This window comes from Pundamilia nyererei, unplaced genomic scaffold (genome assembly GCF_000239375.1).
Source record: "Pundamilia nyererei isolate P.nyererei 1_Seehausen unplaced genomic scaffold, PunNye1.0 scaffold00022, whole genome shotgun sequence".
Taxonomy (NCBI): Eukaryota; Metazoa; Chordata; class Actinopteri; order Cichliformes; family Cichlidae; genus Pundamilia; species Pundamilia nyererei.
Window position 1 is genome coordinate 89,751 of NW_005187423.1, and position 13,463 is coordinate 103,213.

General features: G+C 40.8%; 2 protein-coding genes and 1 non-coding gene across 3 annotated transcripts; 2 read left to right on the forward strand and 1 right to left on the reverse strand.

Moving 5' to 3' along the window:
- LOC102199146 (SMU1 DNA replication regulator and spliceosomal factor) lies at positions 1 to 9,546 on the reverse strand. The gene is made up of 12 exons (XM_005726768.2): positions 9,465 to 9,546; positions 8,199 to 8,409; positions 7,968 to 8,120; positions 7,771 to 7,887; positions 6,587 to 6,709; positions 5,177 to 5,296; positions 4,934 to 5,050; positions 4,664 to 4,791; positions 3,286 to 3,412; positions 2,979 to 3,140; positions 2,040 to 2,189; positions 1 to 358 (listed from the first exon to the last, which is right to left on the reverse strand). Exons 1-12 carry the CDS (start codon positions 9,488 to 9,490, stop codon positions 260 to 262), a joined length of 1,533 nt encoding a protein of 510 aa, XP_005726825.1. The 5' UTR covers positions 9,491 to 9,546; the 3' UTR covers positions 1 to 259.
- Positions 9,547 to 10,508: 962 nt separating this feature from the next.
- trnas-cga (transfer RNA serine (anticodon CGA)) lies at positions 10,509 to 10,590 on the forward strand. The gene has a single exon. It is a non-coding gene; the product is annotated as a tRNA-Ser (tRNA).
- A 269-nt stretch (positions 10,591 to 10,859) lies between these two features.
- On the forward strand, positions 10,860 to 13,463 carry LOC102199622 (perilipin-2). The gene is made up of 6 exons (XM_005726770.1): positions 10,860 to 11,026; positions 11,194 to 11,398; positions 12,190 to 12,272; positions 12,380 to 12,593; positions 12,680 to 12,813; positions 13,089 to 13,463. Exons 1-6 carry the CDS (start codon positions 11,006 to 11,008, stop codon positions 13,350 to 13,352), a joined length of 921 nt encoding a protein of 306 aa, XP_005726827.1. The 5' UTR covers positions 10,860 to 11,005; the 3' UTR covers positions 13,353 to 13,463.

Genomic DNA, 13,463 nt, shown 5'->3' on the forward strand with positions numbered 1-13,463 from the left:
TTGCTGACTTAAAGAAAACATAAATATTGGCATTCTTACCTTAAATTTTCCACAAGGAATTTTAAAAAAAAAGAAACCAACATACAGAATCCTTTAAAGTGGGGGGGAAAACTTTGATTGGTAAATTTATTTATAATTTAAAGGTGGTTTTTTCATATTCATTGATTGTTTTTTCAAAGCATTTTCATGGCACAAATAGATTTTAATACACCATGTCAACAGCTGTGTAGGTCCTCCACAATATAATGCAGGTGACACTTTAAGGCTTCCATAGCCTCAGCAGACCGTCTTCACTGTACGTGGCAATCAGATTCTCATGTGGGTGGTGAGTGATGCCAATTACGTCTTTCTCGTGAACCTGTGAGTGCAGGGAAGACAGATCAGTACACATTCTCCATCACCCATCAGTTGCTCCCACCCACCCCTTACCCTGTTATTGTTACTCAGCAGCAGTGACATAGCTAAACAATAACAACACTTAAAAAAAAATGCTGCGAAGATCGTGGAAATCATTTACAGTAATATAATGTCACTTTGATGCTACAGATGGGCAATTTTACACATTACTAGGTGATTTCTAGACATCAGTGTGCCAGGCCTGGTTGGAAACTAACAGAGATTTTGTGTATTAAGGTAAGATTGTGTGTTTAGACTGTGATTGATATGGATGTGTAATGGGTTTTTTCCTCTAGTGGATTGCCTAGGAACACCTTTAAAGTTTAGCCAGCATGGTGATTTATTACATCTGGCCAGCATTCACCTTAGACTAGTTGTGAAAATCCATTTCTCTAAATGTGCAGTAAGAAGAGTAAGTAATATGCAACAGAGCTGAATGCTTGTAACACCTCAAGAAAGGCAAAAAATATTTGTTAACAACTTGCAACAAGATGCATTGGCAAAGATATGCAGCTATAATTTACGGTGATAAACTGTTTTAGGAGGTCACAGTAGAAACACTGAAATAACAGTGATAACTGGTTGAGACCAACAGCTGACAGTAGAGCAGGGCGATATGACCAAAAATATTTATCACGATATACATTTGAAAATTTGCGATAACGATATAACTGAGCCACCATCAATGTATTTTCACTTAAACAAGCAGCTGTTTTTTATGTGCATTAAAGTTATATAAAAACGTAACAGTGCAAAATCCTTGCTGACAGTTTAACCAAAAGGCATTTCCAGTGGAAATTGGCCGACATATCCTCAGCATAACCATGTATAATATCCACAAAACTTAAAAAGAGGCTATACACACACAATACGGTAATATTATGTTGAAGCGCAGTACGTATCACTCCGCGAGGCTCCTGCCTACGATAGCCGCAATGCTCCGACAATCCATCAAGCGGTGCGGGTTCGTAGCTTAGCAAAGTCGTACTGAAACATTTGACAGATTTTCGAGCACCGTGTATGACATAAAATCGTTTCAAGGTCAGTAAACACAACCAGAATTCATACATAAGGCACACGGGATTATAAGGGGCGCTGACGATTTTCAGAAAATCAAAGGATTGATTTTAAGTGTGCCGTATTTTCCAAAAAACACGGTAATAACGACGGCCCGCTAGCATGCTCTACCAAAAATAGTGCTTTGTTGTGTATCTGACGGCCGAAAGCTAAACCAGTTCCACACCACTGAAGTTGCAGCATTTTTACAAACCAATTCTGATTCATCCTTTTCATTCAATGTTCCGCTTTCGACCTTCTCATTCTCCGTCGCTGCCATGCTCTTTCCGCCATGTGCGTATGAAAACAAAGGCACTGCGCATGCGCGTTTTACCCATATTCTATGGCGATATTTCATTTTCTTATCGTTGCCCAACAATATACCGGTATTACCGTGAAAGGTATGATATGGCCCAGCCCTAGCTGACAGTATGCAGTAAAGCTCATTTTCTACACAGCATGTTTTGGACAGTAAGTAAATGGAACATGGAAGCTTATTAGAGCGTAGACGAAAAACACTAGCAGCCCAAATTTTAATAGATGCAAAACAGTTTTAATAATAAGTGAATATTAGCAGCAGCACTTACAGTCAGCGTTTTCTCCAGCCTTCCTGTTGTATAGCTGAAGCAGTAGAGCACTAAGTCCTCCCCCACACAGTAAATCCACTCCCCGCGGGGTGACAGGGTGCAACACACAAAGTCTGCTCTTTTTCTGTCTGAACTGAAGGTCTTCACAGTCTGAGGAGATGAGAGAGAGAGAGAGATGTTAAGCTTCCACAAATATATTCAAGTGTGAATCTAAAACACCAATAAAAGGTTGAGATAAACAATACATTGTAAGTAACTTTGAAAATGCATTGTCTTTTCAGTTCAAAGAACCATTTGGGGGTGATTGTTTTGGGGGGAACAAAACAATCACCTTCAACTTTACCTTCAATTCAGATTTGCTCATTCATTTTAAGGAGCTAATATGCAGGTTTTGTTACATTTTGACAAAGACTAGAGAGTTTTTCTTGCATTTCCTGTCATAGACTAGTGGATTTGTCCACTAGCGATGTTATTCACTTTTTGCAAACTACTTTTCTGAAGTCTTCAATTGAGTGTGTAAGCCATCATCTGCTGTTTTATAGTATATTTTACAGCTAAAAGTACCACAAATTACAAAATGAGATGTATTTGAAGCAAACTTAAAACTGCTAACGAAGATCATAAACGGATTAGGAAAGTGTTTACTGAGACCGAATAAGTCACCCCACACTGGCCATTAGAGAAAATGTAGGTTTATGACATCTCCACAGAGGAGCAGCATTTTTGTACTGTAAGTCAAACAACTATTGATAAGTCATCACCTTTAGTCATACAATTTTTTTTTTACAATTTTCTGATGACTAATTGAAAATTAATTAGTAGATGAAACAGTAATAATAACACTGTGTAATGCAGCTGTAATTGCATTAATAATAGCATAGCAAAGTCTCGTTCTTTAGATTTAAATGAGGTTCTATGAGAAGAGTAAGTTGCTCTCACCTGGCCATGCATGCTCATGACGACCACAGCGTTGGAGTGGTTACAAACCACAAAGTGCTCTGGATTCTGGGGGAGAGGGATCACGTTGTTGACGGGGACATCCAGTGTCCTCGACAGACATTTAAAAGTGTGGATGCACTCACAGGATTTTGTGTTCCAAATCTGAACAATACAGGAGAAAAATCTCAGATTTTAGAGTAGCTCAGCACTTTCTCAGCTGTCGTGTGTAATGACACCAATCAGAACAGATCTGAATGACTTTCTAGAGTCTTCTGATGTGGCGCCACGCTGTTAATGCAAATTGTACCTTCACAGTGCCATCTGATGAGGCGCTGATGATGTGAAATCCATCTTGAGTGAAGAACACATCGTTTACGAATGATGAATGGCCATTTAACTCCTTTAGCGTCTTGCCTGACTTCAGCTCATGGACTCTGGAGATGACATTGTTGAGGAATTGATTGAGATAAAGGACACTGAAATGAATTAAAAGGGCATTGCTGAGTCATTTTAACAATCCCCTCTTCAACTCAAAGAGGGGATTTTACTCGACAGCGGATGAAATGTGCCACTGAGCTGCTGATGTGCTATTTTTAGCTCCTCTGTGTGGCTGGGTGCAGATTTACTTAAACCGTGACAAAACCCATAATGCCTACTGATTCGCTTCCTGTCCTGCGGGACGATATATCATTTGTAAACAATCCACCCCGCGTGTGGAATTTCAAGCAGAGGAACACGTTGCAGCTTTGTGCCTGAGCACATGGTTCCTCGGCTACACCCACACAGCACATGTGCTTCCAACACTGCAGAGAGGCTCAGCCCACACCCCCAGGAGTCAGAAATAACATTCAGCTCCACAACGGTGATGGGGATTCAGTGCGTGCATGAGGGTGGGAGCAAAAGGAAGACATCTTTGTCCTTTGTAGGCACTGCGTATTTACAGGTGCACAGTGTATGTGAACAACTGGCATCTTGCACTTTTAGTTGAGCATGTTTTTTATGGCTTTTGGGGGCAAAAGTATGATTTCCAAACACAGATTTTGCAGCTAAAGTGGAAAAATGCAGAGTCACTGTAGGCACAATTTCCAAAATGTGCTCTAGCAGACAGTTTAGAAAGCATTAAAGGATTTAAACTGCCAAATCTACTTTTCAGTTTTTTGCTAATCAGCTGTGGGATGTAGAAAGAGACCGCTGCTTTCCTCCTGCTGAAGCGACGCCCATGTGTGCACCTTCAAAACTTTTGTGAATCATGTCTGAGGGCAGTCAGATCTCTCGCTTGCCTCCCACGGTAGACGAGGCAACTCTTGCCACAAGGCTCTCAATTTAAATGGTTTCCTCTTTCCTTTTGATATGTCTCTAAATGTTTTTTTGTTAATGAGAGCAGATTTTCTTTTTCATTTCATTTTTAAATTAGTACAATTTTAAGCTATTTGTGTGGAAGGCTTTACATCAACCACAAATATATTTTTAAATGTGAATATATTACTTATGTGAATACAGTCAGTGTTAACCCTGCAAATTTAAACTTATAATTTTAACAATGTTACATGTAAGTTATGTTAATAATGTAATAAAATATAAACACACACACACACACAAATTCTCTACATTATGTTGTGCAAGACGAATAGCTGCAGTCTGCAGCGTGTTCACTACACAGAAACCATGACAACATCGAATCCCACCTGATGGTGTGGTCGAAGGAGGCACTGAGGATCTGGTTGCCGTCTTTGGAAAAGCCCAGACAGGCCACGCCTTTGTTGTGAGCATGCTCAAACCTACGCATACACAAGCCGCTCTGGATCTTCCACACCTTCCCCAACAACACACACACATTTCAAAAGAAAAATCAAAAGATAGATTACGTCAGCAATATATTCATAAATCGTATGGATACAGTTATTGATCGTTTATTTTATCTGGAAAGTACACACACAAATATGAACCCATCCAACCTTTATTTTGCCATTCTGAGCTCCAGTAGCCAGTAGATCTGTATCCTGACTGAAGCACATGCACAGCACAGCATCATCCATCATCATGAAGCTGTCTTGGGCCTGATATTTTAAATCCTGGTTCATTCATTCAGCAATGAAAACACAAAATTAGGAAAATGTGGTATTACACAGTATGTAGGAGGTGATGTGTTTAAAAATAAATCTTAGTATTTTTAGTTTCCTGATTTGAAATATATTCACCTTGCTAATTTTTCCACTGTTGAAGTTCCAGACCTCAATAAAGCCATCTACTGACCCCGTAATTAAATACTTTCCATCGGGTGAGAAACGGGCACATTCCACGTGTGACCGCCGCCCAAACTGCACACACAGAAAAGCTTATTAATGCTTGCAGCACACGTGCTTTCCTGTTTGATTTGCAGCCTGAGATTCACACTCAGACAAGGAAATAAGGCACTAATTAATATTAGGAGACTCCAGGGAGACGTAAAGTTTTTCAATAGCCTGCTGTTGTGTGGGCTGACTATTCTCACTTAATGACCTTGGGCAGAGAATAAGCATGGATGAGCAACTCAGGCTGCTCCATCTGGATAGAAGTGATGAGAGCACAGCTAGAGACTAGATGAAGTGCCTTCAGGTGCACAAAGTAATTAGTTTGCAGTGTTTTTGTGTGTATGTATTGGGATAATAACCAAGGAAATAACAACCTCTTCTTTAACCTTCAAATGATGGACAATAATTTGATATATTCAATCATACAATCATACAAATGTGTCCTGTTATTCATTTTTCTGCCTACTTCTCCAACCACTTGTTGTGAAGCTGTTTTTTTTATTATAGGTGTTAATTTTATTTGAATTCTCCATTTTTAATCAGTATATTGTAACGTTTTGCAGTGAAAGATCCAATTCAGTTAGTACACGTTGTTTAACAACAGCCAAATAGTCAAGTAGGTTTCAGGGATATTTGGACAATGTCTGTAGGCTTGTTGCCCAGATAATATATTGCTGGAGGTGATCTTTGTGTGGATAAACAGCTGCGTGCAGAGGCAGGTGCACTTTCATGTAGTACATCCCCTCTAAACCAACCAAGCATAAAGATCTGGTGAAGCTGTGATGCCAAAATTCCTTTGGAATGGATGATTAGGAGTAATGAGTTTTGGTGTCTTTTAGAATTCTGAAAAAAGTCACATTTCTGGCAAAATCAGTCAGTATTCTGAAAAAAGAATTCAGCTTTTGAGAACAATTTGAAATTATCAGAAGAAAATCTGTATTTTGATTTTAAAAAAGTCAGAATTTGGGTGCAGAGGGGGTTTCAGAATTCTGAGAAAAAAGTCCAAATTATGATTCCCCTCTCCCCCCAGAATTAAAAAAAGCCATGACCTCACGTTTTTTTTTTCCAGTGGCCCTAATCAACTTCCATGAATTTTGCCTAGAAAATACTGAGAATTGTCACTAATTATAGTATAACATGTTAGAGTATCTGCACATAAAGGATGATAAACACAAAAAGAGCCATAAAAAAGTTCTCCTGTATAAAATGTAACAGTGTGATAAATCACCCCAACGGATCATTTAGTTGTTAAAATAAATTTGGTCACTTGAGTGCTCTGCTAGAAAACAAAATCCTTTTCCAAGTGCCATTACAGACCTTGATGTGGCGGTACAGCTGGTTTGGAAAGGTCTCTTTCTCCACATATTTCTCTTTGCAGGCAGATGTATCAATGGTCATATCAGGGGAGAGGTGATCTGTATACTGCTGTAGTTTCATAGACTGCAAGACGGTGAAAAAGAGTCAGCAGAAAAAATAAAACAGTGAAAATCTCAATAAAATCAAGAATACTAAGAACTACCAAATTATTTTTTTTATTTTCATGCTGTGTACAATAATGTAATGCAACTTCTGGCAGTAAGAACACAAGTTTCCCACTTTGAAATATTGTCCAAGTCCAGTTTCTTTCTTGTTTTTTCCCTTATTTTTAACATGACTGTTATTAGCCTCCTGGATTAGACAAGTTATAACTTAAAGTGAATGGAGGCTATTCAGAACTTTGCTGTAGCTGGCAGCACTTGTGTAACAGCTCACTAACAAAAATAGCATCTTGCACAGGAGGATGTACAGTACAGTATGTCTCTGAGAATGTAGAAACTCAGTCTTGAGAAACTCACTATGTTGCCACGTCAATCACTCAAATTAAAGAATATAACTGAGCTTGTTAACATGTCAGGGATGAAATTGCTAAAGAAAATGAAAAAGAAAAAAAAAGTTAAATATAAATACAAATGAGGGTCTTGCTCTTGTTTTATGACTGGTGTACTGTTCTTTTGTTGTTGTTTTTGTAGCTTACCTGCATCCTTTAAACTTTAAATCTCTCAAAAAATGGTTTCAAATTTACATTACTTTTTGACTAAATGTGCAGAATTTGGAGGTATAAAAAAGTTAATACATTTTTCAGTATTTCACACGGAAAGAACTCTGTTAAAGGTCCTGATCAGACGACACAAAAGTGTGTGTGAGATCTATTTCACCTGGAAAGCAAACAGCCCAGTGACTGTTATGTTTTACTGGGATTTAACCAAAACTGTCTGTTTAAAGTGAAATTCTGTGTCCAAGTAAGACACTCAGAAAGTTGGAAGGACTGCAGAAAAGTGTTTGTTGCCCTCAGGAAACCCTAATTAAAGTGGTGCTGTTGTATAAAAAAATACATAAAACTGAGGTATTTCTTTGGTATCTTTGACAAACTATCACACAGTGTTGTCTCCATCGATTAAGAAGTGTTACTTGCCCTGTAATTAGAGCGGGTTTTTCAGAAGGATATCGATCAGTGCACTTACACCAACTTGTTCCAGGAGTCCTATGAGGCGGGAGGGGGGCACCACGCTGACCTCCCTCACCAGAGCCTCAGCTATGGCTCTGCGCCGCTTCTCCTTGCTGCTTCCTTTTGGGTACGCCTGCAGTGGGATTGAAAGGATGTTAGCTATACCTATGAAGCGCTCTCTGACGCAGCTGTCCGAGCACTTTGCTTTCTTACCTCACGAGGGTCAAAGTAGGAACAGGTTAGCAGGTTCTCCAGGTGGCCGTACCTTTCTGGCTGGGTCTGCTTCAGCATGATCATCGGGTCGGTTTGCCTGAGGAGCGAGCGAGCTGCGCCCACCTCCCTCATTTCAATGAGCTCCATAACAACCTGTTGAAGAGAACGTGATCAATTACAAATAAACAAATGAAGCCAAGGAAAGCATTAGCTGAACATCCAAAGACTTACCTGCTCATAAAGGTCAATAAGTATGTTGTCAGGCAACTTGAGAGATTCAATAGCCAGCAGGACAGAGTCCCAGTGACCCTTGTTTATATCTGCAATAAAGCTTTCGATGCTTTCCACTGTGTTGAGGGAGACGGTGGTTTCCTCCTGTAACGTGGTCAGCGTCCGGTAGAGGTTGTTCTCTTTGAGGTACTGCATTATCAGACGGATCACACTACGGAGACAAAGGGGAAATGTTCAACAATATCTGATTTGGGATGGTGCCACACGTGGGCACAGCCTTAAAAGGAAAAGGTCGCAGCACAAAAGGCCTGTCTCATGTGGACTTTTGTTCCACTTTAGAGCCACCTGCTGGGCATAAAGCTGTCCTATCCACAATCAGAATCAGGATATTTGATCAATCCCAGAGGAAACTATGTGGTCACAGTTGCTCCAAGACAGTAAGAACAGTAACTAAGTAAACTAAATTAATTAATACAATATACAACAAAGCTACAAAACAAATATACTAACTACAAATAACTCTAATTATAAATATGCCAGTATATTACAAATGTAAATTTATACAATTGACAGTCAAGGTGCCCCTTTTATCTTCCTCTCTGCTGGACGTTCATTTTTATGGTTTAACGTGCACCAGTGGCACCTGCAGATTAAACGAACCTCACCCACTGATTCTACGAGCCAGTGCTTTTGTACTAAATTAACTCCACTTTAAGCAACACAAAAATTTAAACATTCCTGCAGTTGTCTATTCCTGCACTCCCCACAGGAATGACTAACCAACAACAACAACAACAACAACAACAACAAAAAGCACATCCACGCCTTTACCAGGGGGCGGAGATCGTCTTAGATCAACAGGCACATGTGGAGGAAGGAGCCCCTGACTGCAAAACAGTCCGAACCCCCCTCACACACACACACGCACACAGCACGACTACAACCATTTGAGCAGCCTCACGTGTCAAATTAACCATACTGGTCGCATTAAACTGGGTATCAATAACACAGGAGGTTTCACAGCAGACAGGACAGCAAAAACAGCGCAGTTTCGAACACAAACTGTAAAGGCTCCGTTTACGCGGCTTATTTTAAAAGGGGAATATGCAACGATCCCACACACCGACGCAAAGATATGTCACCTAATAAGCGATGGAGCGCATGACAGCAGACAAACCTTATTATTTTCTCTTAAAGTCAAACAGGTGGCAGAGTCCGATCACTTTTTTGTGCACACAAACAAAGGCAAACAGAGAGCGCACTTACTCCGCGGGCTCCATCTCCACAGCCATACTGATGCTGATGTTGTCTCTCTGCTGCTGCAGCACCAGACTGACTGTTGTGACGGCTCAGCTCTCCTCTATAAGCCACGTGAAAGCTGTGTGCTGAGGACCACCCACTCCACGTGCTTCTCCTGTGTCTCCCAGTCTTTTATTTTATTATTATTTATTTATTTTTGCGTTAGCGTAGGCACCATTCCCAAACCCTGTGATACCCCCCCCCCCAAAAAAAAAAAAAAAACACACTCCCTCCCTAGGAGTTGGGGGGACTGAAAAAAAAACGGTTTCGGAGCACGTCGCGTGCAGGAGACGCGTCTGCCGCAGCCACAGCAGCAGCAGCGCTACAGACAGAACCTCGTGGCTCAGAGCGTGCTCCTCTGTGGGGGCCAAAACATCACTCTTCATCACTCGGAAACTGCCTTTTTGTCCTCAACTCATCGGTATGCGCGCACAGACCTGAGTGCGCATACGAGCATCTTTACAGTACCAGTCCCCGTAGAGCACACGCGGTGATTAACTTGCCTTCCCTATAATTAGGCGCTACGGTTATAAAGCTTTTCCCTGGCAGTGGGTGTAAATCAGCCGCGACATTTGCTTTGTTTAAACGTTTATTTTTTACAGCCTGCTTTTCGGCATATAGGCACACATTGCACAGATCTGCGAAACAAACTCGTCGGAAAGCCTCGTTAATCCATAATTGGGTGTTTACCCTCATTAATTCAGCGGCGCATTGGGAAAACTAATAACCTCCCAGAGCTCGATTATCAAACAAGCAATCTGTGGCAGCTCACAAGTAAAGAAAAATACCTAATTCTTCTCACATTTACGTTATATTGTAAGTATTTAGGCCTTTATTTCACTCTCTTATTTTGACAGCAGGCCTGAGGTGATTAAAGCAATAAATGAATCCCATAATGGCTAATATTTACAGTTAGGTATGAACATGCCGCTACTGCTGACTCCTGTTGTCTGCCCCATGTGGTATTCTTCTTCTTCCTGTTTAATTGGTTGACGTTTTTGTTGACACATAGCTGTGATGGCCGAGTGGTTAAGGCGTTGGACTCGAAATCCAATGGGGTTTCCCCGCGCAGGTTCAAATCCTGCTCACAGCGTTAGGGTCCTCCACCGGACAGGTGAAGTATTGCAAAGTCAACCTTTAATGTCGGAGATCAATGAAAAAGAAGCGGCATTAAAAAAAGCGTCTGTATTATTATTTTCTGTATTCTCTGTAACAACATTAATTAAAAGTCCTGCGGGTGATTCTCACAATTGTGGAGCTTACGCCAGTGTGGCTATCGTGAGCAGACGTTTAATTTGTGACCTTATTCTTGCTATGAAATCACGCGAGATTACAAGGAGAGTTAAGAACAGGTGGGCCACTAATTGCCTCTCCCACGCTATTTGAGCGGAGGTTTTCGCCCTGGTTGCTTTATTTCATTTTAGCCTTTACACTGAATATGTGAAGTTTCCGAAAAAGATTTACATTTTAAATTGTTTTTGTTCTTGTTTTCTCAAAGTGTACAAAAGATGACCGTAAACACCAACCAGGTGAGTACAATCAAACACCCTAAGTCCCTTAGTCCTATACTTTTACCGAAACTCCAAATGTTTTTTATGCTCATTTGGCATTTAAACGCGAAAGAAATGAAAACACTTCTTTCACCATGGCTTTCACACCAACTTGGCTTTCCAACGCTCTTCTGTCCCTTTTGCAGAAAGCACCCAGTGCAGCTGCCAGGCTGGCGAATCTGCCCGTCGTTCGTTCGGCTTGTGCCAGACTATCGGTCTTGTACACGGGCACAAAATCCAGGCATCCCGGCCTGAAGTCTGCGTGTGAAGTGCTGGAGAGCAGCGTGACAGCTGTAGGCAGAGCAGCCTGTTACAGAGCGTCACCTGTCATTGTTAAACTGGAGCCCCAGAGTAAGTAGCTACTGTTAGGACTCTTCCATAAAGATGTAGGAAATGACATTAGAGCATCTGGTTTTCTCCATCTTTCAACTACCTTAATCTGTACAGAAAATGGTGTAAACACCCAGATCCTTCTGCAATGCAAAGGGTTTTTGTGAACATTTAAAAAAACCGTTTTATTCGGATTTTCTCGCACAACGAGCTGTCTAAAGTCGGGTTTGGAGTTGGAGAAATTTTAACCAGCACTCACTACCACTTTATTAAGTACTGCTGTGGCCCAGCTGCTTCAAGGTCCAAGGTAGTGTATTTCAGATGATCGTTTGCATATTTTGATTGTAACAAGCGGTTATTTGTGTTACTGTCCTCTTCCTGTGGCATTAACAAGGCATTTTCATCCAGAGTTGTTTCTTTTTTCTATTCACTGTTGTGTGGGGAAAAATCCCAATAGTTCAGCAGTTTCTGAAATACTCAGACCAGCCCGCCAGGCACTACCATCATGCCATGTTCAAAGTAATTTCAATCATCTCTTGTGCTGGGTTTGAACTTCAGCAGATCGTACTGACATCCCTACATGCTTGAATTTGTTTTGCTGCCATGTTGGGCAGCAAAACAAATCAATCTATAAAGATTGATTGATTAGGTATTTGTTTACAAGCAGTTGAACAAGTTAACCTGACAGATTGCAGCAACAGGATACAATGCATTACATTAGAGATGAGACTGAAATGACATTTTTTTCATTGACCATCAGGTCAAAGTTGCTTTTTGGATAAACACCAACACTATTCATGGGTATGTTTCAGTTTCCTATGCAAATGATGTTGCCTGCAAGAGTCTCGACTGGCTGGAGGCTTCATTCTCTGTAATTGTGTCATCCACAGAACAGGTAGCATTTCCTTTCCTCGTTTAAGTCCTTATAACTCACAACAGGTCTATAAAGTCTGGAATAATAAATAAAATATTTTATGTTGTGATTTAATTTTCTTTGCTCAGATTGTTATCCCTGCCAAAACCAAAATGAATGAGATTCAGGCTGGGATGAGCATTGCAGCCAATCAAACAATTGACTGGGTGATGAGGAGGATGAATGATGGCATTAACCGATCACCTCTGAAGACAGTCGTTGGTGTGACAACTGTGGGACTGGACACAGCTCTGAGCTTGTCAGAGGCTCTGGTGGACCAAATGCTTCCCCCAACACAAGAAGGTAACCTAAAATTCATTTATTAGCTTTCTATGTGATTTTTGCCATTTGGTTCAATTTAGATGCCTTTCTTTTCTTTGTATCTCTAGAAGAAGCTCGCTTGATGCAAGGTTTTGAAGTGGTCATGCTCAGGGGCCATTACCCTGAGCGACTGTGCTCACTCACTGCTAAAATGTGTAGAAGGCTTTACCATGAAGCTGGGTCCAAGATTCAAGCTGTTCAGGTGTGCTGTGAGCTGTTCTTGATGTGTTTAGCACAGAAAATGCATATAAAACATTAACCTAAGTATCTGTACCTCCCACTCTGCATGTATGTTTTTACTTCCCAATGTCTCCAAAGTGCTTGCTCGTAGGGGGTTGTCTAATTGTTAGGGTTTTCTCTCTATTATTGTAGGGCCTCTACCTTACAATATAAAGTGCCTTGAGGCGACTGTTATTGTGATGTGGCTCTGTACAAATAAAATCTAATTGAACTTGTTGAAATTTGTTTCTTACTCAGGAGGTAATGAGGAGTTCACCTGGGCCTTCAGCTCTGGTTCAGAACTTGCAGACCAGCTGGCTGAGTGTCCAACGGCTGCCTCAGTACCTGCAGAATCAGGCGTTCGCTGGGTTTTTCTTCGTCATTCAGATGTACAACTTAAACTCCTTGCCAACCCAGAAGAAGCAATCTAATCAAGGCAGAGGTTATCTTCGTACCTCCATGCCTCAAAGGGGTGTAGCCAGGAAGGGGAGGGCTACCAAGAGGTCTGGATTTGACAGCTAATGTAACATTAAGTAATGCATGCGTCATTGATGTCATTTACTGTAACTTTTTGATATATGTGAGCTGAATTTGTCATCTTACTGGTCTAAAATAAATATCTGAAGATTCATA

Bases quoted from the DNA above. Each gene is read 5' to 3' on its own strand.
- LOC102199622 (XM_005726770.1), top strand. From the start codon at position 11,006: ATGACCGTAAACACCAACCAG. The intron at 11,399-12,189 runs GTAAGTAGCTAC...GGTATGTTTCAG, and splicing joins TGTTAAACTGGAGCCCCAGA to TTTCCTATGCAAATGATGTT. The intron at 12,814-13,088 runs GTGTGCTGTGAG...TTTCTTACTCAG, and splicing joins CCAAGATTCAAGCTGTTCAG to GAGGTAATGAGGAGTTCACC.
- LOC102199146 (XM_005726768.2), bottom strand. From the start codon at position 9,490: ATGGCTGTGGAGATGGAGCCCGCGGA. The intron at 5,051-5,176 runs GTGAATATATTT...TGAATGAACCAG, and splicing joins ACAGTGGAAAAATTAGCAAG to GATTTAAAATATCAGGCCCA. The intron at 359-2,039 runs GTAAGTGCTGCT...CTGCACTCACAG, and splicing joins GGCTGGAGAAAACGCTGACT to GTTCACGAGAAAGACGTAAT.